Genomic DNA, 26611 nt, shown 5'->3' with positions numbered 1-26611 from the left:
GTTTAGATAGGCAAAACAACAAAAACAAAAACAAAAACAAAATATCAAGCTCAATTTTTAAATCAAAATTAAGATCATCAAATCCTGGAGTCCCTGTTAAGAAGCAGGTACAACTTTTCTAAGAGTGCACTGAATCAAACGACATGTAGGTCTCCAACTCAGGGATAGGTCAGTATTTTCATGACACTGAATCCCTCTGAAAGACAGACCAGGGGCTCCTAAGAACTATGCCAATTAGGCTGACTTTCTGGAAACTGCCTGCTTCATGACCTTACCCACTGTGAAAGAGAAGTGAATTCACTTTATTGCCAGGTGAATAAGGCAGAATTTTAACGCTGCATTTACTACTTACTGACTCAGTCAAGGGAAAAGCATCTGTTAAAATTCTTAAGCATACAAGATCTAGTGTATTTCTTTAAACCAGAAGCAGGCAATTAAATACATCCAAGCTAACTAGTTCTAACTACGTCTGAATAATCACATTATTGGGCTTCAAAAAAAATTGTTGTCCAATTCTTCAAAGGTCTACAAATGAGTGTATTTTTTTCTTGATCAACTACAAAATTACATGATGTCAAACAACTAACATGCCTTTTCTGTTCTGAGAAATTGGTATTTACAGTTTTCATAGCAACACAATTTTTCTTTTTAGAAATGAGAAACATTATTTTTGTAAGTCTTATTTGTTTGAAGTAACATTTGCCAAGAAACCAAACTCCAAAATATATTTTCCAACTGTAGCTCTGAGTTTACGCCACTCAAAAATGATTATAATTTTAAAAGCACAACATAATATATAGAAAAAAATGTTTTGTTCAAGGCAGATTTTCACACCCTTGGCATTCTTTTCACATTTATGTTTGTTATCAGGGTAAAGAGAACTGTATTACATTTCTGGAAATTAAACTTAAAATGTTTTTAGAAATTGTATGGTTTGAAAAGAAGGCAGTTTGCAGAACAGAGACAAAATAAGGATTTTACCAAAACAGCAATCAAAAGAAAACACACATATCACAGGATTCACTGCTCTCCTCCTTGGAGCCATCTCCCTCTAAAGAAAATTGTTTTTAAATTTTCTTATGGATACTAATGTCATAAGAAGCTGCTCTTGCTGTTAATACTTGTCCTGTTGACATATGACCTGTGACTAACACTGGGCCTAAAGAAAGCCAATTTCCGGGGCGCCTGGGTGGCTCAGTCGGTTAAGCGGCCGACTTCGGCTCAGGTCACGATCTCGCGGTCCGTGAGTTCGAGCCCCGCGTCGGGCTCCGTGCTGACGGCTCAGAGCCTGGAGCCTGTTTCAGATTCTGTGTCTCCCTCTCTCTGCCCCTCCCCCGTTCATGCTTTGTCTCTCTCTGTCTCAAAAATAAATAAACGTTAAAAAAAATTTTTTTTAAATTTAAAAAAAAAAAAAAAAAAAAAAAGAAAGCCAATTTCCCTTTCAGTATCTACCAGGTGACATGTATCCCCAAGCTGGCACTAGATCTCCCTCCTTCTGGATAGACCTCTTTCTTCCCTCAACAACTCGTCTCAAGAAGAAGCCACAGCATGACATGAAACTTCTTTCACGGAATCAGCCACCAAGAGCAAGGATCATGAAGGGCAGCCTCAGTTGGTCCCTTAGTGACCAGCAGCCCTCATTCCTTACAGACATCTGAGGACCACTGAGTATGGTGTCCTGAGAAAGCCCGTGACCACACAGTTGAAAGCCATTCAGGGCCGGATGAATATAGTCCACAGCTCTACACCCCTTCACAGACCCTCCAGACAGTGAGCTTCCAGGTTCGGTGGGTAGGACAACTTCAGGGACGATACATCTGAAGTGAGCCTTGAAGGCCGACCAGGATGTCAACAGGGAGAGACGGCCCTGTGTGGAGGTATTCCAGCTGGAATTGGCAAGTCTGGCAAAGGGGAGAAAATGCTAGATGCTATAAAAAAGGAAAGTTGTCAAGCTTGGCTGAACCATGAGTTTGCGCAGGTGAGTTGAGGTGGGGGATGCGATGAAAGAGTAGCCTGTGGAGGGTCTTGGAGGGAAGGGTTAGGAGTTCTTACCTGAGAAACAAGCATGGCAGCCACAGTGACCGGGACCCTTCTACGATTGCCTATCAATCTACATCCTCGGCTTCACCTGCACATCCTATATGTGTTGCTATCCTGCAAGGAGGGGTAGCTCCAGGAGCAGAGTGAGAAGGGAACTATATTCCCCTGTGTTTGCCTGCCTGGAAGGAAACCACATTTAAGACCATCAGGTTCCATTCCGTTAATGGGCATACATTTAAGATCATTCCTTTAATGGGCATTTTTTTTTTTTTTTTGGTCAATTAGTAGAGAGTATATCAGAATGAAAACTGGTTTGAGCTTCTTTTCCATTTGCTCTTCACTGAGTGCTTAGTGTATGCTCTGCACTGGGCTGGACATAAGGGAAACCTACCTGAATAAGCCCTCGACTCCACAGTCAACAAATTTATAGTCTGTATAATCACTTTGAAAATGCTTTTAGTTTCTTAAAATTGAAACAGGCACCTACTCCAGAAATAATTCTACTCCTAGGTATTTACGCAAGAGGAATGAAAACATAATTCACACACACACACATACACAAAGCCCTGTACAGGAATGTTCAGAGCAGCTTTATTCATAATAGCCAAAAATGAGAAATAAGCCAGGTGTCCATCAACAGAAGAATGGGTAACTGTGGTAAATCCATCAAGGCAAGATTCCTCAGGAATAAAAGGGGATGAACCACAGATTCATGCAAGGTCATAGATGCATCTCAAAAGCATGCTGAAGGAAAAGAACTGAACACAAGAAGGCACACAGTATCTGATTCCATGCCATTCTATAATAAGCAAAATTAACCTATGATGATGAAAAGCAGAGGAGTGGTTGCTTCGGGGGGGGGTAGGGATTGGTTGGAAAGGGGTAGAAGGGAGCTTCCTGGAGTGATGGAAATATTCTGCGCCTTGATATTCTTTCCACAAAATTAATTGAATAGACTTAATACCTGGGCATTTCACTGTATGTAAGTTATAACTCAAACAAAATAAACCATATAAAGCATCATCTAGTCTAAAGGGAAAACACGTATGAAATATGGTACAAAGGAGGAAAAGGGTGCATTGGACACACAACGTTATACACGAGAGGTTCCTAACTCAGACTAAGAGGGTCTGTTCGGAAAGGCATCTAGAACTAAGTGACCCTGGAGCTAAGTCTTGAAAGGTGAGCAAGAGTCAGCCAGGTTGGAAGAAAAGGGTAGAAGAGAAGCTATTCCTGACAGAGGAAGTAGATGCACAAAAAATAGGAGGGCCCTGGCCTTTCACATAACAAGGAGAACTTCTGACCGCTGTACCACAGTGGGGAAAGGATGTAGTAGGAGAGGCGGCTGAGAGGTTCAAAGCCAGATCAGACCTCCAGGCCCAAACACAAAGCCTCCGGTGCTCCTTCAGGGAGGACCGCCTTTCAACACACGGATCCTTTGGAAACACCCAAGGAAGAGAACCCAAAAAAATCTCTAAGAGGACTGGACACAAACCCTTAACCACAGGCTCAAGTGCTGACCTGGGGGCTACACAAAGCTCTATCTTAAATCCATGCTGGATTCTGTTTCCAAAAGACAACCCATGTGGTAAATCATGCTGGGATATGCCATTTGGATTTCAACTGTTCCCAAGGGAGAAAAAATGTATTTGAAGGGTGCGCCCCGGGCAATGCATTTATCTCAACATCCACTTACATCAGTGTTTTTTTCCAGTATATTTAAAGGAATAGTAGGGCCTCCTCTGGGGCCCTGCCAGACACTAGGCCCCAGAGGAGGAGGCTGTGGTTAACTGCCAAGGTTTGCGAAGCGCCACCTGTGGATATCCATGAGCACGATAAAAGTTTTGAAAAGGTTGGAGAGTCCCCAAGCCAGCATTTCCCAATATTATTATTATGAGAACCACCTATCTAGTAACACCTAGTAACAGCCAGTAGAATTATGCAACATGTTTTGAGATGGGTCTTCTTAGCTCAAAACCCAAATGAGATGAAGTCTTTCAGGCCACCAAAGCAACCACCTTGAAGGAGTACGGTGGCTCAAGTCTTCCTAAGGATGTGTAGCTTAACACAAGCTATGTACACTGAGCACCTCCAAAGTTCCAGGTATTTTATGCTTTGTCTTATGTAATCCTCTACCAAGGACAAAGCAGATACTATCAGAAGTCCAATTTTATATATAAGGAAATAAACATATCAAGTTAACTACTTGCTTAAAATTTCACAGGTAACAAATGACAGATCTAGAATATGAACTGAGGTGTAATTTCCAACCCTTCTCTGTCTTAACCACTATGCCAGTCAGTCATCTCCACTGTTCAATATTAGTCAACGACATTGCCTCGTGCATTCATTTGTTCATGTATTCATTCAAATCCCTCACTTAAAAATGAAGCACTGATTAACTGATTAACTCAGGTAAAGTTCATTACTTAAGAAAATACATGTTCAGTCTATTTTTCCTGAAACTTGGTTTAGGAGGTGGGAGATGGTGGATCCTTTATCTTCTACTATCTTCAAAAGTGAGTTTGAGAAACAGTAGAATAGTCTATCACCTACTTTTATCTCAGGAACATATCTGGCCTTGGTCATTCTGGCCCAAAATGGTATTGCCAGGCAGGTTTCAACTCTTTTCTGGGTCAGTGTTGATTCAGTCATTTAATCAAGCCCTTCAGGAAACACATTTTCTGGAACTTGCCTGAACCATACATTCTCAAAGTGGGCCAATGGATTCCCCAAAAACAAAACAAAACAAAACACAACTTGCAGATGATCTAAAAAAACTAAAAATCCCCAATACTATCACCTAAAGTATTATAAATTTATAGAAGTCCTATAAGTCTGAGAAAATATTTTAATTGTGGGGGAGTGTGACTCAATCCTAAGTAGTAGGTAAGAGATTGACTCTGACAAACATATCTGCAATATTTATCTATCAATATATCTGTATCTCTTATCTGACAAGCATAAAGGGAAAATATTTCAATTTACTAGCAATACCATTTGCAAAAATCCTTCCATACTCTTACCAGGAAGAATGACAACTTCTCAGAGGAGAGGAATTTTAATGTGGTTTTTCCCAATACTTCCTTTGCTCTCAGGCTCACACAGTGCAGTTTCATGCTTTCTCCATTGATTAAAGCATCTCAGAGCAGCGGAGGCTCACAAAAGATGAATTTAGTACCTGATATTTAACAATGCATTACCCTCAGGCTATTTGATCAGCTTGAAATAACTAAAAAAAAAAAAAAATCTTTTTTAAATGTGTGAAGACAGTTCAGTGAAGTACCCTAAAGGCAAGCTAACAGCCACCCCCCAGCCCTGATTCCCAGGATTGCCGTACTCTCCTTTCAAGAGCGCTGGGAGTTGAGCCTGCAGTCCCCAGAGAGAGACATCAGGGTACGACTGCACTTTTTCACACTGGAGCTTGGATCCAAAATGTGGCCTCATTACTACATGCCGACTAACAGACCATCACATTTTGGCCAAAATGTTTGTTACGTTCTCTCCATCCCGTCTCTGTGCCAACGAAGAGGCGTTTGCATATGCAAAACTTTGGGAGCGTATTTTAGAGCTCATGCTGAACAGAAGCGTCAAGCATCTAAAAATAGAGGATGAGCTCTACTTGCCAATGTGGATAATTTCACAAATAATCAAACATAGTATAGCTTTGGGAGGAATAAATTTGTCAAGAGTCAGAAGTTTAACCTACTCATGGGAAGTAATACAGCTCTGAAAACTTCGGTTTCTTAAAAGAGGGTTCAATTTTAATCAGATGGGATATACATTAAGCTTCCATATTCTTGTTATAAGAACATCCGCAAAACAGAACCATATGGAAGCAAGTAAAGACAACACAATATGCATACATCCAAGAGTTCAGGCTTATATAATTTTAAGAATGTTTAATAGTTCCATATTTACTATGCTAAAATAAGAAGAAGAAGAAAAAAAAAACACACAGCATAGCTAAGCAGTTAACTGCAAGGGCACATCTGAAATGACAAGAATATAAGCTTAAGATCCTAAACATGCAGATTCCAGAAGCTTCTGGCAAAGTCAAGTATGTCAAGTCTCTGACTTGTAATATCACACCATCCCATCTTCTGCCATCTGCCTCTAGCAAATGTCAGCGTATTCCCAGGATGGAAACATGCGTCCTTCCTGAATCATTCCTACAAAGACTTCAAAAATACGGCCTACTGCAGTTGAACGTTATTGCCTTGAATTCATAGCCTCCTTCAGTAATTCAGAAGAATCCAGAATTCCCTCATCTAAAAGACTAGTGTCTAAAGTGAATGAGGCAAACACTTACAGACTCCTGTACTGACAGTCCAGTTAGGGCCAAACCATCTTTGAGAAGTGGGAACTACAGGAACTCACCATCTACAAGAAAGTACTGAGGCTTTCAAGGACACGTCAGAAAACACAACGTTAAAATCACCTCCCCATTTGGGGTTTTTCACGAAGAGGTCTTTGAGCTTGCAATTTCTGTTTTCTGTCGCTGGTGGATTTATGAGACTCTCAGAGTGCAATGCCCTTATTGCAGTGTTACAACATTCTGTGTGATTAATTGATTGCAAATCATTGCACAGGGTGCCAAGATCACTGGTAGGAAGCAGGTCATTAAATAAAATTAAAACTCTGCCAATGTTTTGCTTGTAAACGTTACTTCCAAAGCCTTACAGCACCATTTCTTACAAAATGGCCTCAATTCACCAGAGAAGCAGAGTGTCCTATATTTTTGGCCGATGATCCAAATATTCTGTATTTAATCCAAACATCCAGCATGTTATGTTTTAGGAAGAAAAAGCTGGAGCGTAATGAAATTTGCACAAAGAGAGCTATGGAAAAGAGTCATCACAAAAATAATTAAATTTTGCACAGCCTTACTGTGAAATTGTTCGGTGAAAGGCCCAGAGTCCTGCCCTGCATAACTGGAAACTTTGTAAGATTACATTTTTCCTTAGGTAAATCTTCAAACCAAGCATTAACATTTCAAATTAAATTGAATTAATCTCTCATCCAGAAAGAGAATGGATACTCTGGCCCCTTATCCAAGGAAACTCAACAGTGATTTATCATGACAAATTAACATCTCCAGAGATCAAAACTCGGGCCCAGGGTTTTTTTTTTTTTTTTTTGTATTATTATGATCTGGCTCAAATCTGTGCAAAACAACAGGACAAGATGTCTCCCCTCAGCCAGCTATGTCTGGGAATTGACCATTTGAGAAAATATGGTGCCTTTCAGTTTGGACTAAAGCAAAGGGATATATTTCTTAAGATGCCACCACACTTAATTTTAAGATTGTAATGATAAATATGTGATCTTTCAGGCAATACTTTAAGTCAGACAAGTAGAAAGTCATGCCAGAGAAATTGGATCCCATTTTAGGAGTAAATTTAACTAAGCAAATACTATTTGTTTTGTCTGGGGAAATACACTGGACTGTTAAATAGGATTTAGCAAAACAAAAAGCGTTTAAGAAAGTATTTCGCTGATGTTGAGCTAACTGCCCACGTTTCATTTACTGGTGTTTGAGCTACTTTACGGTTAAAAAAGAAATACCCCAGTGAACAGATAGGCTAAGTTACTGACAAAATAGTTAAATGTTAAACTGTTTCTGTGCCACCTTCCTAAACGACAGCAAGGATTCATTTCTACTTGTTTAGAATAAATTAAAGCATTTTACGAAGAATACATTTTCACTTTTTCAGTTTTCATTTGCTACCCAAGGCTGGATGGGACTATACATAATGTTCTACACGGAAAAAAAAAACCTCACATAAAAAGATGCTCTAGAGTTGTACAATCTGTTAAATAGGACTGTACATCAGTAAACAAATTCATTTCAACATTAATAAGGAAGAAAAGTTGATAACTGTTAAAGTTTGTTGCCTAGAATCCAAGTCATGTATTAAAGGCAAGAAGCAAGCATACAGTTGTCCTGACATCTAATACACACCCGTCTTACATGTTTTGAAGCTCAGTGCATCCAGTTAGCTGGCCAGATACTCATCTAACTCTGTCTTTTCTCAACCTCTTGAAATGTCTCAGTAAAGTCCAGCTGTGTGGCTCAAGCTCACAGTCTCCATCACTTCTGCTACAGAGTACGGGCCTTAACTCCTTCATTCAGGTCGTAAATATTTATCCGATGTTCATTATATGCCAAACCGTGTGCTTGGTGCTTCTGATAGAGCATTTAACAAAGGAGACACAGGGGCGCCTGGGTGGCGCAGTCGGTTAAGCGTCCGACTTCAGCCAGGTCACGATCTCACGGTCCGTGAGTTCGAGCCCCGCGTCAGGCTCTGGGCTGATGGCTCGGAGCCTGGAGCCTGTTTCCGATTCTGCGTCTCCCTCTCTCTCTGCCCCTCCCCCGTTCATGCTCTGTCTCTCTCTGTCCCAAAAATAAATAAACGTTGAAGAAAAAAATTTTTTAAAAAAAAACAAAGGAGACACATGTAGTTCCCCAACCCCATGAAGCTCATTCTATACTGGAGCAGACAGACATTAAATTATTACACATGTAATTAATTCAAATTATGATGAGTGCTAATAAGAGGTACTTCCTGGTAATTCTGAACCTTGATTTTTATCAGTTTATCCAGGACTAATAAGAACAAGTTGATTCAGAGTAACCAAACTCAAAAGGAGATTAAGATCAGAAGCCAAAGCCCTATTTTTAAATTTTAAAGTGAGGAATGATTCAAACCAAAATACTGTTGGCCGTTCTCAACACTTCTTTCTAGTAGAAAAACCTACTCAGGGAACTCAAGTACAAGATTTCCGGGGCACATACTGACATGATGCAACCAATTAGGGTTGGATATTCTGTAGCTATGGCAGCTCTGTATCCCAAATGGAGATTTTTCAGTCTTGTTGCCAGAGTTATTTCTTTCAGTTGGTTCTGGAAACACAGCTGACTGATGTAAATTCTTCCTCTACAGAAAAGAACAAAGGGAAGCTAAACGCTTTGCTGTTGAGACTACCTCGCAGGACAGTTCTGGTGACATGTAACAAACACCTCCTCTCAGACCGATACAGAAACACGGTTACCCTTAATAAGTGATTTCCATTCTGAGTTTTAAAAAAGTTCCCCTATTTAGGTCTTTTTTGTTCACAATCTAAATCTTACTGGGGGGCGCCTGGGTGGCTCAGTTGGTTCAGCATCTGACTTTTTTTTTTTTAATGCTTATTCATTTTTGAAATGGGAGAGAAGGGAAGAGACAGGGAGACAGCAGATCTGAAGCAGGCTCTGCACTGACAGCAGGGAGCCCAATGCAGGGCTGAAACTCACAAAACATGAGATCATGATCTGAGCCGAAGTCAGACGCTTAGCTGACTGAGCCACCCAGGCACCCCAAGTATCTGACTCTTGATTTTGGATTAGGTTATCATCCCAGTATTATGGGATTAAGCCCTGTGTTGGGCTTCATGCTGAGCATAGAGTGTGCTTGAGATTCTCCCTCTCTCTCTCTCTCCCCTCTCCCTTCTGCCCCTCTTCCTCAGTCGCACTTGCTCTCTAAAAAACAAAAAAACAAAACAAGAACAATTATGGGGCACCTGGGCAGGTCAGTCAGTTAAGCGGCCGACTTCAGCTCAGGTCATGATCTCACGGTTCGTGAGTTTGAGCCCCATGTCGGGCTCTGCACCGACAGCTCTGAGTCTGGAGCCTGCTTCGGATTCTGTGTCTCCCTCCTTCTCTGCCCATCCCCTGCTCACGCAGTCTCTAAAAACTGAATAGACATTAAAAAAATTTTTAATTAAAAAAATAAAGAAAAACAAATAAATCTTACTGGCTTTAGCGACATTTAGGAAACAGCACACAAGCCCTGAATCACAATCAGAACTATTTCCAGAAGGTAGGAAGGAAGCAGATACTCTTCAGATCCCAAGACATGCCACGCCTTTTTTTCCCCTTTAGTTCTGTTAACACATCCTTCCAATTTGTACAGATGGGAAACGAAGGCTTAGAAATCATGTAGCCATAGGAATGAGAGTTAGTGTTTCAGCTGAGGTTCTTGAACATCATGCCCAGCACACCAGGGAAAGGGTACAGGCTGGCTGCTTTGCAATCACCTAAGGAGAATTTAGATACACCAATGTGTAGCCTCATCCATGTCCTACCAAATGAGAATCTTCGAACAGAGGAATTCATACTTTTATTGCATTTTTTCAGAAACCATGAGGCACAGTCAGCTATAGTAACCATGGTTCCAGCAACCAATCCCACCTATGACACCTTACTTCTCTAAATGTAGCCTCGTAGTTAGAGGATAGCCCTCCATGACATAATCACAGGAATGTGGATCTGAGGTCAGGACGGTAGGGGGCTGCGGGGAGTCTCTCCAAGTTTTAAGCCACCAGCCTTCAACTCCAACCGTTCAACTCTATCTTTCTAAATTCATCTTTTCACAGAGACTCAACAAAAAGTACAGACAAAATCGCCTTATTTGAAAAACAGCGACATTAACTGTCACAAGACTGCTGTAAAGAACAAATAAGACCATGAATTCAAATGTTTTTAAGTGCCATGAAGTTCCAGATTCCATTATTAATTCAACCACAAGGGAATTGAGATGAAATTCCAAAAGAAGGAGTATAACCTTTTCAACTGAAGTGGATTAAAAAAAAAAACAACTCACTTTTATAAATAAACTTTTCCTGGAACACAGCTAATCTCATTCTTTACACATTGTCTGTGGCTGCTTCTGAGCTACCATGGCAGAGCTGACCATATGCGACAAAGACCTGATATTCTGGAAAGACAGAAACATTCACTACGTTGTCCTTTAAGAAAAAGTTTGCCACCTACTGAGCCAGATGGTCATATTCTTCTTAGGCAGACATAAATTAACAGTCCTCAGCTGAACACTTCACATTTGAAGCAAGCCCTACCAAATGGAACCTCCATTGCAAGACAGACAGACGGGTGATAACAGGAGTCCCAAATTCTGATCTGTGGAAGGGAAACGTTTGCTAGTTTTGGATCACTGTCTCAGGACTCAATGAGACGGACAGGACCACCGCTTATCCTTCAGGTATGTTAAATACATGAACGGTTTCAAACTTCCCTTCCAAACCCAACCCTTAATCACTGTGAGAATAAAGCCACACTGTACCGGAAAGGTAAAATGTGTAGACCATAGACCACATTTAGGTTGATATGTACATTTATGTCTCTATTTACATGGAAGTATTTTTTTTTTCGTGTCTTAAGCTAAGGATGACCCAAGGCTAGGCCTAACCTCTGGAATCATTCATACTGAGTGGACTCAACTGCAGCAGCTTGTTGAAACCAAATTGGAGCCCAGGGTGGGAATGAACAGGCAGCCACATGGCTGGCTGGCTGCCTCTGAATCCACCCACCTGCTGTTTTACTCTCCTGCTGTGTACTGGGCTCTACGTGCTAAGGCGGGATGGCCTTGGCCCAGTTGGCTCACACAGCCAACCTTCCCCCAGAGAACTATGCAATCAGGAAGTTGGCAGTCAGCACCGGGGGCTCACCAGGCTCTACAAGCAAATGGCATGTTTCCCTTTCCTGGTACAAAATCTGCAAAAGGGGAAAGTCAATCATCTACACTTGTCAGTGAGAAACATTAAAATTAAGCCTCTGAGTCCAGTTCTTTATAGTCTTGCCATGGCGTGGATTACCGAGAGCAAGTAATACTGTGATTTCCTTAAAAATGTTCCCAAAGTGATAGTCAAAATTCCACAGGAAAAAGAGTTGCCCAGTGACTCCCCAGTGTTGACTTCTATAAACTCCCATAGATCTATCTAGACAATAAGTTGATGTCATAATGAATGTTCTCAACCCTTCCATTTTTGGTTCACTTAAGCAACTCAAAACAAAAGCATTTACTATCCCTCTCATTCAGAGAGCTCAAAATTCCCAAAGCTCCTTAATTAGGACCTATGTTTGGAAATACAGTCCAACGAATCTACAGACTCAATATTTTCTGACCCACTTTCTATGTGTTGACATTCAGGATTGATAATACATCAATAAGCAGATATAGATTATTTAGCACAATTTTTCCAAGTTCAATTCACTCCCCTAACCAAGTAAATAAGGCTCACAATGTAGTTAAATTATAGTTCAACTCTGGTACATTAAAAAAAAAATTAAAAGCCTTCACGATACCTACAACTATTGCCATGAGAAAAACAGTTATTTTATCCTGTGTTAAGGGCTAAACTGTATTCCCCACCTCCAAACTCACATACTCAACTCCTAACCCCCATTACCTCATAATATATTTGGAGATAGAGCTTTCAAAGAGGTAAGTGAGGTCATCAGCATGACCTAGGTGATTGGTCATCACCTAAACCAATATTACTGGTGTCCTTAAAAGAGGAGGAGATTAGGACACAGACATGCATGGGAACAAACCAAAGCAAAGACACAGGAGGAGGACAGCACTCTAGAAGGCCAGGAGAGAGGCCCTCAGCAAAACGAACCGTGTCAACATCTCCATCTCAGACTTGCAGCCACTAGAATCACGACCACGAGGAAATCAGTTTCTCTTGTTTAAGCCTCCCTGTCTGGTACTTTATTACACCAGCCCTAGCAAACTAATACACCCCTCCTTTCAAATACACTTTGGTCCTTGAAGCTTATACTCTCCATTGCCAGTTTCACTTTTTTTGAGAAACTGCCTGAAGGTTGTTGGCCAGCCTTCTTTCCACACAGATTACACAAATAGGGTGCGCATTTCTGAATTAGGGGATATTTTAAAAACATGAGAAATTATCATACACTCACTTCTTAAAAACTGTTACCTAAATACTAACTACAGTTTAGCTTTTTATTTGGAAATTTTTCTATTTTCTTTCCTTATGTAAAAAACACACCAATGAAAGTTTAACACAGCTGTATTAAAAACAACAACACTGCCAAGATGAAATATTCTGAATACAATGCTTTGAATTTTGATAATACTTTGATAGGCACCAAATCCTAATGTGTAATAAAGGGAAACACTCTTTCGGAATCCAAATTTAATAAAATTATTCTTCTTCCAATAGCAACATGACTAATGCATAAAATTTGGCTCTTGATTTAAATTTTATCATGTGCATGGCAAAACCATAATGCTTTAACTATAATGAAAAGAAACTTTCCAGGCAACCTCAAAATAGTGAGGTACAGATAAAAATATAACTGAAAAGGGAGACTAAGAAGATTTCATACTAATTTCCATACCATAGAGTGTTTTGCCTGGTATTTAATGAAAAAAAAATCAAATGTAAAGTAATAGAGACACCAAATAGTTCTAGAATTCTAAAGGTAAGAGGCAAAAAAAAAAAAAAATCACAGAAATAAATTATCTGTTTTGCCTTTAAGAAGAATAGTAAAGTTGAGTATTTCATGGGTCCAATTACACAGCACTTGTCCTACAGGGACTATATTGTTTAAAGAAATTCAAATTTGCTGTAGTCTTATAGTCTTCTAGTAGTTTGTGTCCCTGAGTACAGATTAAGTTCTTAAAACAACCATCTCTTCCACCGTAAACAAAATCAAACTCCAATTTGGATTCAATATTCAAACACCCAAGAATTGTGTTCACGAAACAGCTTCCAAAATTGGAGAGTAGAGTTAAGGTGCTGACTTAAAAAATATTTACAAATAACATGGAGTTATTATTATTTTTTAATGTTTGTTTATTTTGAGAGACAGAAGGAGAACACGAGCAAGGGAAGGGCAGAGAGAGAGAGGATCCCAAGCAGGCTCCACACACAGCACAGAGCACAACCCGGGGCTCGATCTCATGACCTTGAGATCACGACCTGAACAATATCAAGAGTTGGATGCTTAACTGACTGAGTCACCCAGGCACCCCCAACATGGAGTTTTTATTATGTAACATTAGAGAAGCAAATGCTCTTTAAGAAAATGTGTTTTATCTGAGGGTTGATGGGGGGTGGGAGGGAGGGGAGGGTGGGTGATGGGTATTGAGGAGGGCACCTGTTGGGATGAGCACTGGGTGTTGTATGGAAACCAATTTGACAATAAACTTCATATACTGGGAAAAATAAAACTAGAAAAAAAAAAAAGAAAATGCGTTTTATGGGAAAACAGTGAAGCTGAAGGGTATGTATGGTATCTGAAGATGCTCAGAATCCATGCAAGCACTGGCCACCACGATCCCAAATATCTAGAAACATTTTCCAAATGGTAATGCTAAAAAGGAAGGAAGGAGAAGAAAACCACCACCACAACTGGCTGTAATTGTGAACATCCTGCCAGGCATTACGGCAACATTTATTCCACTTCTACTCCAACTTCTATAAAAAGCACAATTCAAAACAGCTTTCTAGAAATTAACAATGTGCAGTGTAATGGTGAAGAGCATGGGCTCCAGAGCCAGTCTTCTTGGGCTCCATCTGGGGCTCTACCATTCACCAGCTGTTGGGACCAAGTGACTATACCTCAGGTCCTCCTCCCAAATGGAGATAAGAACAGAGGCATCTCAGTGGACTGTTGCATCAAATGATTTCTCCATGGAGAACCGTAGTCCAGTCCTTGAAATGGGGTGTCATATAATTGGTGGTGGAGGCAAGTGGTGGAAGGGTAGTTCAAAATCCACTTACAACCAGAGCACGATAAAGTGGCTGGTGAAACTGAACTGAACAAACCAATGAAAATTCCCATCTACGGGACGTCTAAACACATGCAAGAATTTAATTGACACACAACTTTTCCCGTCCGGCTTACTGTGCTAGAAATTCACATTTCCGCTGATCTGAGCTGATCATATGGACACGGTATCGGAGCACACAAAAGAGCAAACCATTCTTTAAGTAGGTATCTTAATACGGCTGACCTTAAAGCCTAAGGGTAAAATCCTCAGCACGGCATTAATGAAACATGGCTAAATGCACATTTAACAAACACACCAGCCAAGAGCATTAGAGGCAAATGTTCATCAGGATATCGTGAGCCACAGGTCCTCAGTGGTGGTCACTGAATGACCACTAACCCAGAGATTCAGCGGCAAAATGTGCCAGGGAACGCTGACGCTGCCTTGCCCTTAATTCGGGCACCAGACTGGGATTCTCTCCATCCGTACATCCTGGGCCCGCCTCCGCCTCTGCCAGCCCAGAGCCTCCCCCTTGCCCCACCCCAGGGTGCGGGAGTCAGGCGAGAGCACCATCAGCAGCTTATTTTGTGCTACTTTCAATTTTAAAAGCTGTGAAAGCTCGAGAGTGGTTGGAACAATTTTATCTGGCCCTGACAACCCTCTTAAGAACGTATATCCAATTTTCATTCCACTTCTCTATCACCTCCTAATCTCTTCCCCGTCTCTCCTCCAGAAAGTGCTTATCACGTTTACCTAAACAAATATAAACAGGGTTGGGTTTTTTTTTGACTAGTTGCAAAACTCTAGTGCTTAACAGCACACATTGCATTCTGATCTAATCCCTACTTACACACACACCAGGATGTTCCTGAGAGATTCAGGCCAAGGTTGATTTTCCTCTCTTTTGCCAATGTCCTCGGTGTCCTTGGCCTACGCCGGACACACGATAACTGAAGCATAAGTACATTTTCTCAGCATTTCCCTCGGCTATCTCTAATTTCTTACATGTGGAGAGGCTGGTTTTGGATATAATCACTGTTTATTTCCTTAGTACATTTTCTATCTCCTGCAAGTGTGCTGCCAAATGTTTAAAAGCTTCATCCTTTGAAGCACAAGTCAAAAGAAAAAGATGGGAGCTATACAAAAAAGAGAGAGATGCTGCTTTTAAACAAAAGCTGAATGTGGTTTAACTCACACTGAGTTTTTGAATTATACCAAAGCCGGTATGCGAAACCACACTGCCAACAACATTAAAAACACTGTCAAAAGCAACTTAATGAATCAACACAGCAAAGCAACGGTCACCTAGAAAAAGCATTCTTCAATGGGGTCTCCACAATACTAAAGTTGCAAGATAATAAAGGGGTCACGTTCTCTAAATTCTACCTATTTAAAAAAATCTCAACGAACCATTCCAGTTTATTTGTTTTTATTCGGAGGATGTTTGAAATGAAGCTTCAAAGAAGGATTTCATTCTCTCCTACATACTGACAAGAAATCAGAATGTTACAGCAGTCACGAAATAAGGCAAATTATCATCCACTATTAAAAATTCACAACTTTTGGATCCGTCACCTATCAGCTCTCAGGCAGTGTCGGAATTGTCACTCTCTAGTTCTCAGAGAGGCTGAGTACCTTCGAAACTTTCCTTCGCTGAGAAATTATCCCACTACCAAACTAAGAATATATATAAAGTATAGAAACAAATCTGTGTCAAGTTCTGAAGATCTCTACACTATTGCTTGTTTTATGTTTCTGAAAGATTTTGCTGTCAGTGATTTATTTCACATCCATGTGGCCAGCCATTTGTTTATTCTATTGCGTGCCATCTGTTTTTCGGTAAAGAGGTTTCAAGTTCTTCTCATTCCCTACTTCATATCCCCTAGAAAACAATTTATAATAGACATAGATTTAAATCACTTGGATTCATGTGGAGTTGGTAACTGGAGCTGCCTTTCATTTATATTTGGCAAATGCTTTAATGGGATTAGCAAATTGTGTTATTATGAGGTACTTATGGAGACACAACACTTTTTTTTTTTTTTTTAACAATGACAAATGATGTTAACAGTTTCATTTTGAGGTGTTTAATAGCAGGAGAGATTTCACTAACGTTACAGGAAATTGCCCTGATAGGCCATAAAGTCCTAACACAAACCCTGTCTATATCTTTTATTTCTGAGAGCCGACTATGAGTATCGGGACGTGGTAGGGTCTACGGTGAGGAATAACTTTACCTTAAAAGTGAAGCAACTTGGTATCTATCATTTAACCCACAGATCTGAAAACACTGTCTGGTTCTTACACCTTGGTGACATCCTCAAAGCCCTCTAACCATGTTCCAACTTGGCTAGAAGATGGCCCAGACTTCACTAAAAAGAAGTTTATGCCACAAACTCCAGGTCATCAGAACCAGTTTATTCCCTTTCTAGGGCTCACTTTGATTCACTCTGAAGAAGAGCCAACCATTCAGACAAACAGCTTCTTGCTGAAACTATACAGATGATGTTTAAAGCATTAATTACCATTTTTACAAGAATCCTTGCTGCTTTGGTGGAGAGGGGGTATCTGATGACAGGACCCAGCAGCTGTCCACAGTTCATGGTTGACATCCAAGGGCTGAGAAACGTCCAGGTGGAGGTCTACTTGATTTTCACTAGTCCTTACCAAATCCGAATTAGATATATTCTGGGGATAAGTGGCATCCTGATGGACACCCGATGGAGTCGATTTGTTGTAAGTGTTAAGTGACATTTGTACTAAAGCTTCATTAATGAAGAATGAATTTTCATGACACAAACTCTCGGATCGATGAAGTTCCATTACCTGTGTAAGAAAATGTAAAAAAGTACAGTAATTTCTCCAGCAATTTGTGCAAGTTTCGTAAAGTATTTATTTCTAATAGTTCTAGCCATCAAGATTTTAATAAGAGCATTAGACCTCCTCCCACCCCCTTTAAATGAGCTCGGACCAAAACTTCAACTCGCCGTGTCCAGCCTATCTTTAAAAACAAAAGCAAAAAACAAACAAAAGAACCTAGCGGGCATGCTACCACTTTCAGAGAGCACAACATTTTTCAATTTGGCTAAATAAATTGTTGAAAATATATGCACATACACGAGGTATTTGCCATAAATGTAATTTAGCCAACTCGAAAGGACAATCGTATGCATCACAGATCTTTCTTATAATCTTATCACGTTTTACAACTTTATGCACTATCAGTAAAAAGTATTTATGTGCACAGAGTGCAGCAAATTCCCGGAACAAGGGCACTGTCAAACATGAGTAGAAGGTGTACGAATGGAAGACCATCTTTAAAAAGATTTAATATCCGGCCCAGCCACTAATTAGCATACTCATGTTGACTATTAGTCAAACAAACAGGTTTCAAATTTAATACGTCAATGTACAAAACAATAAAATTAGAGTAACAGAATAGTATCATACCTGCTGAATTCAGTACCCAAAGATGCACATTAACAGCTAATTAATCTGCTAAAAGGTATATCTATATAAAACTCTGAAGGCGCGATCAAGAAAAGAGGTCTTTCAAGTACAGGAAAGGCAGCACGCTCACGGTGAGCATGCCTTAGGACAAACCTTGCCTTCCTGGAAGACTTGTTTCTTTGTTTCTTCCCTTGCATAAGGGCATCACAGGGTACAACAAGCCCTTGATCCAAACAGGACCTAGGTTTTTCAAATTTCTGTAGCGTGAGCCAAGATTTCTATGCCTGTCTCCCTAAAACTTCTTCATTTCTTTTTTTTTAAATACTTTTTTAAAGTTTATTCGTTTTTGAGAAACAGAGTGTGAGCGAGGGAGGGGCAGTGAGCAAGGGAGAAGAGTCTGAAGCAGGCTCCCGACGCGGGGCTCGAACCCACGAACCGTGAGATCGTGACCTGAGCTGAAGTCCCACGCTTAACTGACCGGGACACCCGGGCACCAGGTTCCTCATTTCTGCTACCTATAGATTAATTCTTGTGAGCTCTTAACGCCACAGCAAAATGGCAGATACCGGATCCGGTCAATGTCGCAGGAATGACCACGACTGAACCTGTCTTTGAGAAGCTGCCTTACACACCAATTCCACAAGCACAGAAGGCCCGTACCTCTGTGCTTCCTGGAGAAAATGCTGCGGGAAGGCTACTCTGCCGACTGTGTTTCCAGCCACACAGCAGGCTCTGCTGGACCCGCATCCTCTCCCTCTCCCTCTCCACCAGGCGCTGGCCCTCCCTCAGCCGCTCCAGGTTCTGCTGGTACTCCTGGAGCTGCTGGTCCAGCTCCCCGCGGTTCCTCAGCAGCAGCTCCTCCTGGGACTGGCATTCCCTCTCGCGCTCCCGCAGCCGGCTCGCCTTGGCCTCCTGCTCCCGCTGCTGCTGGTCGCACCTGCGGTGCCAGCGCCGCTGATCCTGCTGGAACTCGTACTGGAGCTTGTAGACGTTGGCCAGCTCTTCCCGCTGCTTCTCCAGGTGGCGGGCCTTCTCCTGGTCCTGAAAGAGCGGGCCCCCTCGAAAAGACGGGCCTGGGGAGAGGCTCTCCTGTTGCCGGAGAACCAGCTTGTGGACCTGGATGTGGCTATCCTGAATGGTCAAGGCCGCCTGTCAGAGCAGGGGAGAGGAAAACGGTCACGGCTTCCGAGGGCTTGGGCTTTGGGTGGGAACTACCTCTAGACACAAAAAGCACGACCAAATTATTTCCCCTTAATGTTCTGTCCTTTTTCTAAGTTATCTTCAAAGACTGACCTTAACCTCCCAAATACGCTTATCCACATTGCCTAGCAGTACCATTTGGGAATTAATACACAAAAGAAAAAAAAAAAAAGCACAAAAGCAATACTCATCCCTTCTTTTGGAAATGTGGCTTGTTGCTGGCTATTTGGTAATATTTAAGCAAGTCTTTTGAATAAGAATTCAGTACATAAATTCACAAGACTGCATTCCTGCTCTATGTCTCATTCTCTGAGGTCTCTCCACTCAATAATTCATGAGAATTTAAGATTCTATATAAACCTGGTAGTATCCGTTGAGTCCCAAACCAGAAATTACTTAAGCTACATTACATACATGAAAACACAAAAATAAAAGTCAACCACTTGGAGACTTTTGGTAAATAATCTTTTTATAACATAATGCCCGAGAACAGCCGTTAATTTCATATTTAGGAGATACGTAAGTGGTAAAGCTATCTCGTTACTGTTATTTCTTTGTATTACAGCAGGAAGGTCATACGTAAAGTCCTAAGCCGAAATTCATTTGTTTAATAGATTGCTAACAGGAGGCTGGAATGATTAAGGGAACATAGATACTCTAAAGCCCAGAGGACATTACCAACCAGATTAAAAAAACATTTGGAGTTACGGTATCTGCCTATGAAAAGTTTGGCAGCATTCACAGGAAATAATTGCCAAGATTTGGAAGGATTCCACAAAACCAAAAAAAAAAAAGAAAGAAAGAAAGAAAGAAGGAAAGAAAGAAAGAAAGAAAGAAAGAAAGAAAGAAAGAAAGAAACAACTCAGTGAATGCCCTTGGAAGCTTTTAATTTTAAAAGTTCCCATTTAAAGCACAAAGAAGCACAAAAGGGACAAATTGAAAATGGCCACATACTGGGTATGTATGTGTGTTTTGACTCATTATGAGAAATTATTAGTCTCCTAGGAATAAATTCACATTTTTCTTTCCTAAGAATTTTGAAAACTGCCCATGTAACAGATGCTGGTAAGATGGGGATTTGACTAGTAGTTCTTTGTTAGAGCAACAATTCCCTGCACTTTTGAAGGTTAAAGAACTCAAGTAAATTTTAAATTGGCACTTGTCTTGAAATAAGATTCAAAAATGTACTTGCTGGGGCCTTCTGAAATAAAATTCATGTTTTTAACCTTGAAAACTTACTTAAACAATTCCAAAATTCGCATGGATATTTAAGATCTTTAAGAAGTTATTAAAAAGAGAACGATTATCATTGAAAATAGTAATTACTTTATCTTTAAATATGAAATAATTGGCACATAAATAAGAAACCATTCAGGATTCTGCTGACTTAGTTCAACTGTAGACTGTACATTTATTAATTCTAATAAATTTCAAGGGCATCAGTATAGCAAAACAAACGAACATCCAGTATTTTATATGCCCAAACTACCATAGGAAAGTACAGTGCTCATGAAAAGTTTATACCAGGCTAGTTAAAGGCTACCATGAAGCATTCCTCACATCTGCTTAGCATTTGAGATGAGACCACTCTCGTCTCTAGCATCGAGGTGGAATGTGGAGACTGGATATTCATTTTCACACGTACAGTTGACCCTTATATTTGGCAAAGAGAACAGCACTTGCTTTCAAATTTAGGAAAATTCCCAATTTACTCTCTCAACTTTTCTTTGTCTTCTCCCTTCCACCTTCCCCATACCTTATCTCCAACTCTGCTCTCCTAATATAGGGATCAAGTTTCATTTTCATCTGATTTGAAAATGCTCAGGTAAAAATTTCAATCATATGTAAGAGATACAGCTTCACAAGAGGTGAATGCTCCCTGAATAGAAATCTTTCAGAGCCCACATCCTCAGACAAGCTCAAAAGCTGAGGTTAAGAGAAGACACTGGAGAATTCAATACCTCCCTTCAATCTCATGTGGTGCAAACACCAGGTCATTTAGGTCAGCTTTTCTGAACGTTGAACCCACACAGGGTCCCATGCAAGGTTGACAAGAAGACCAGTGACCTGTCAGTGTCTTCATCAGGCAACACAAGCTGGGATCTTCAGTGTTTTCATCTCCCAAAAGTTAATGAACTGTCCTCAAACTATATCCATTTTCCCGTTAAAATATAAAAGGGACGTTTGTTTTACATGATCTATCAACTCAAAGGCCAGCTATCCCAGACCAGCATATTTAATGTCAGACGCCAAAGGTACTCCCACTACATCTTGAACAGCACAAGGATGCTTGCTATTGCCACAGTTACTTAATACATTTCCAGAAGACAAAGTGTAAGCCAAGAAAATAAAATGATGTAAGTACTGAAGAATAACCATAATCTCATTACTTTCAAATTTTAACTTTCTACCTGGAGTATTCTAAATTTTTTTTCAACATTTTTTATTTATTTTGGGGACAGAGAGAGACAGAGCATGAACCCCCATTCATGGGGGCAGAGAGAGAGGGAGACACAGAATCAGAAACGGGCTCCAGGCTCCGAGCCATCAGCCCAGAGCCTGACGCGGGGCTCGAACTCACAGACCGCGAGATTGTGACCTGGCTGAAGTCGGACGCTTAACCGACTGCGCCACCCAGGCGCCCCTCTACCTGGAGTATTCTAAAGAATAGAACTGTTGAAACAGAAACATCTTCCTTTTATCTAAAATAAGAGATGACTAACACCATTTTCCCCAAGAGGACACTAATTACTGCAGAGGTGACAATTCTACCCAAATTCATTCATAAATAGGAAATTTTAATTAATCAGTCCTGGTACAAGGGTAAGAAACTTGCCAGAGTGAGTCAAATCTCTTATGAAAGAATATATAGATGAGTAAAGAAAAGAACAAGAAGAGATCATCACCATAATATATTCAAATAGAATCCAAAATTTTAATTATTAAGGTAGTGCTACCAGAACAATAGATACATGATCAATAAGACATAAAAGAAGTCTTGATGCGGTCAAAATACATATAAGAAAACATTAAATGGAGCATGACTTTACACTTTTTTCTGGTGAAAACTTACAGTCATACTTAACTTTTTTCTTTTGAGAGAGAGAGAGAGAGGGCAAAAGTGAGCAAGGGGCAGAGAGACAGAGAGAGAGAGAGAGCGCGCGCGCGCGCACCCTATAAGGGGCAGACAACGAGAGAGAAGTGAGGCTCATCCAGGGTCAGGTTTTTACCTGAAGTGGGACTTGTGTTCACCCGATGTGGTGGGACTCCAACTCACAAACTGTGAGATCGTGACCTGAGCCAAAGTCAGATGCTTAATGACTGAGCCACCCTGGCACCCAACTTTATTTTCTATTAATATTCAACAGGTAAAAGATACAAAGCATGAATGGCTACTAAGCCAGTGGCCGGGGGGAGTTTAGTTTCAACAGTAATCAAAGAAATGAAAATTAAGATCATCAGACACCTTGACCTATTTTTAAACTGAGGAGAAGGAGACAGGGGGTGTTGATAGGATTATTTGGGTAATACCTATTAAAAACCTAAAAAAAAATAATTTTAGCCATTTATCCTAAAGAAACATGCAGCTATGTTAAGAGGTTAATATACAAGAATATCTAACAGACTTCCTACAGAAGTATAGCTATGAAGAATCGGACAAATTCTGGGGTGCATGGGTGGCTCAGCTGGTTACGCATCAGACTTTTCATTTCGGCTCTGGTCATGCTTTTGCAGTTCGTGAGTCCAAGCCCCGCATCAGGCTCTGCACTGACGGTGTAGACACTGACAAGTGCCTGCTTGGGATTCTCTCTCTGCTCCTCCCCTGCTCACCTTGTTTCCCTCTCTCTCTCCCTCTCTCAAAATAATAAACTTTAAAAACTAATAATAATAAAAAGAACTGGACAAATTCCATAGACTTGAATATTATACAGCCTCTAAATACTGTGCTACAGAGTAAGAGCTGAACATGTAGCAAAGTACATGTTATGGAAGAGCATGTATAAAATAATTTTTTTTTTAATTTTTTTTTCAACGTTTTTATTTATTTTTGGGACAGAGAGAGACAGAGCATGAACGGGGTAGGGGCAGAGAGAGAGGGAGACACAGAATCGTAAACAGGCTCCAGGCTCCGAGCCATCAGCCCAGAGCCTGACGCGGGGCTTGAACTCACGGACTGCGAGATCGTGACCTGGCTGAAGTCGGACGCTTAACCGACTGTGCCACCCAGGCGCCCCTAAAATAATTTTTAAAAACTAGAGGGATATACACCAATGTAACAAGGATAATTCTCTCTATAGAATCACAAGCCATTTTATTTACTAACATCCTCAAATTTTTCTTCCAATTTATCCATGACGCTAACATTGCTTTTATATCATCAAAATGCTTTTAATCACAAATTGAGCAATCGGACGTATTTGGCCTTTCTTGTGCATGACCTAAGGGATCATCCAACCCTGTAATCCTCAATGCAAGCATTTTTTGTGCCTGCCTTTCCTTGAAAGACAGCGAGCCATTCGACGATAGGCCTTGTGGTTCATCTGCCTTTGTGTGCTCAGCCCTTAGCATAGCGCCAAGCAGAGAGAAGGCACTCAATAAATGCTGGGTGGATGAACAAACTAACGAATGAAAGAGCACATGAATTATTTAAGTGCTCAAAAGGCCCAAGTCCACATGTCGAAGTGAAAAAAGTTTAGGTGTGAATTTAAGTTTTCACCAGAAAATGTGAAGCCATGCTACACTCACCTAAGAGTTTCACTGTAAGCTTCAGGCCAGGTCACAGTCATCAATATTTTTTAAAGATATGAACCGTTTTATGGTTTCAGAGAAGAATGTTACAAAAAGTAGTGGTGTTGCCTTGTGATTACAAAACCAGGTGAAGTTCAATGCAACTAGAGGAATTACACTTCGGGAATTGGCATTCTTTTAAGATCGTTGACTGCCTCTCGTATGTTCTAATTTGTAATGGCCGGGAGTCATCAAATAAAATGAATTGTGTTAAGAGAAAACATTCACAAGGTCAAAGAATAGAGGAGCACAGTTACCTGAAGGCTATATAAGAGCCGGGTTAAATTCTGTATCGCTTGTATAATCTGGAAAATAAGATCGTGAAAGTCAAATACTTGAAAAAGCATTCGTTATCCAAAAATTACAAGAGGATGAGGATATATTTCAGGTATGCATAGCTCACCTCTGACTGTGAAGCACCTGGGAAACTTCTATATTCCACCTAAAATATGTAAAGAACAAGAAAATGAAATCGCACTACTTTTGAAAAGCTACACTTAGTGTCAGGTAAATCACTTCACTCCCTCAAAAGTCTTCTCTGATGACCCTCTTTCCTTGCCAGAAATCAAAGCCTACAGAATTAAACAACCGCTCAGTGAGAGCCCCATCTGTGCAAACTCTGTATGTGACATACATGGTAAATTTTCCCCCAAACATCTCTTTAAACAACAAGGGATGACAGCCGGTAAGTTCTGTACTCTCTCCGTAAGTGATGATATTTACCTTGTGGACACCATACTGTCACGTGAGCTCTCGGTGCCCAGGCTGAAGCTGGCCCTCAGACCAGGCTGGCTCCCTGCATTCTGGAGGCCAGATTTGGAAGCTAGAGAACATCACGCCTGACTTCCTGCTCCCTATATCCACGTTTAAGATTCACAAAGCCAAGACAGTCAATGGTTGGGAGAGGAAATCAGACTCAGAGGTGGCTCAAGGATGAGCACCTAGCTGGCCAGCTCCAGATCCTACTGTGAGTTCACTGGAACCGTCTGGGATTGCCTTAGTAAACGCACTAACAGCAGAGGCCATCATGAGGCTGGAGACCATCTGCTCCTGGGGGATGGGTTCTATGTCTCATTGTCTCTCTACTGCACACATTAGAGACACATGTAGGTAGTAAGGATTTCCAGTTTCCAGAATTGAACTGAACAATTGTCTGTTCAGGTATCGTCCGTCTTCTTTCACTAGGATGTAAGGCAACAAGTAGCAGGAGTTCTTATGTGCGTTCAGTGCTGTAACTGCAAATTTAACAACGAAGCCTGGCATCTAACGGACACTCACACTGCGTTCTATAAATAAATACTGAGCGCTCGCTATGTACTCCACTCTTTACGCTATAGGAGATCATCAGATTCCATGCCCGCCTAGAGCCTATCTTGTATACTGCTTTCTCTTATCTGAGCAGCTTTAAATTAAAACCACAAGGAACAGTCAGCCATGGTAATGTTCTCAGGTAACTTTGGACTTGTTAAATTCAATTAGTTCAGACTAGTGAAGCTTTAATGAAATAGCCACATCCCTTCTTACCCCTCTCCCACACTCTTCCCCGGGCCATAAAAGATTTCAGCACTAAGCATAACCTCTAATACAGGAAGGATAAGGGAGGGAAAAGGACATGAAGTTTAGAGTCATTAGACCTGTACTCAAGTCCCCTCCACCCCCGCAATTGGGCTAAAAACTCCCATTCGCTAGCGAGTTCTAGAGTTCTCTCTGCTCTTGTGGTTCTGTCCTTGCTGCACACTCCATTGCCTTTGTAATAAGAAAATCGTACGGTATAGAATTTTTATACTCTATAAAAATCAGAAACATAGACATGAGTTGGATTATGCTACATGCGGTTACTTATTCCCCAGAACCGCGAAGTTGGAAAGGACAGAAAGGGTCAATGTCGTATTTTTCACGGAGTCAGGCCACCACCTTGTGGTGAATGTATAGAGTTGCAGCGGTTGAGTTACACACAGGATGCTGCACCATTTGCAGCACTCAGTTTTAAATTTCTTTCCAATTTTTGTGTTAAGCCTTACCTTATTAAGGAAGCTAATTACAACATATCCATTGCACACTTCTTTCCTACATCTGATTTCAGGTGATCCTGCCCTATGTGTCAGTTCATTTTCTCAAATGCCTTATGAAAGTTCTTCCAGATAGGTTCACCCAACAAGGAACCTTCACACCCCGTTTCACTTACCTGTGACTGCATCCTGGAAGGAAAAAAGACCTTGGGAGTGGGAGTCACCACAGGGTCCGTTCAAGAAAAAAACTATTCCTAGCTAACCAGCCCTCTTACCCTCCCTCTCTGCCTCTACGACAAAAGCAGTTGGAAGCTACAGACTGAAAAGTGAAGGCCACACTGAAAAGGAAGAAAAGCAGGAATATTTTAAGAAAAAAATAAGTCAGAAAGCTTACAGCCAGTGAAGTAAAATACTGCATTCCGTTTTTTATTTTGGCCTATGAAGATCTTTAAAACAACAACAACAACAACACTAAATCACAGCCATATTTTTTACGGATTTTTTAAAAAATCTTTGGACTTGAAGTCTCAGTCACATATA

General features: G+C 40.8%; 1 protein-coding gene across 6 annotated transcripts in view; it reads right to left on the bottom strand.

The window, feature by feature from the left end:
• The window catches only part of ARHGEF28 (Rho guanine nucleotide exchange factor 28), a 318682-nt gene that overhangs the window by 11823 nt on the left and 280248 nt on the right, over positions 1-26611 (bottom strand). For all 6 annotated transcript variants that reach the window (XM_047863854.1, XM_047863859.1, XM_047863847.1 and 3 more), the window contains 4 exons: positions 24466-24504; positions 24320-24367; positions 18735-19223; positions 17150-17450 (listed from right to left, as the gene is read on the bottom strand). In XM_047863854.1, the coding sequence (XP_047719810.1) occupies positions 17150-17450; positions 18735-19223; positions 24320-24367; positions 24466-24504 (877 nt within the window). The remainder of the gene's footprint in view (positions 1-17149; positions 17451-18734; positions 19224-24319; positions 24368-24465; positions 24505-26611) is intronic.

This window comes from Prionailurus viverrinus, chromosome A1 (genome assembly GCF_022837055.1).
Source record: "Prionailurus viverrinus isolate Anna chromosome A1, UM_Priviv_1.0, whole genome shotgun sequence".
In the NCBI taxonomy this organism is placed as follows: domain Eukaryota; kingdom Metazoa; phylum Chordata; class Mammalia; order Carnivora; family Felidae; genus Prionailurus; species Prionailurus viverrinus.
This window is presented reverse-complemented; position numbering and strand designations above follow the sequence as displayed.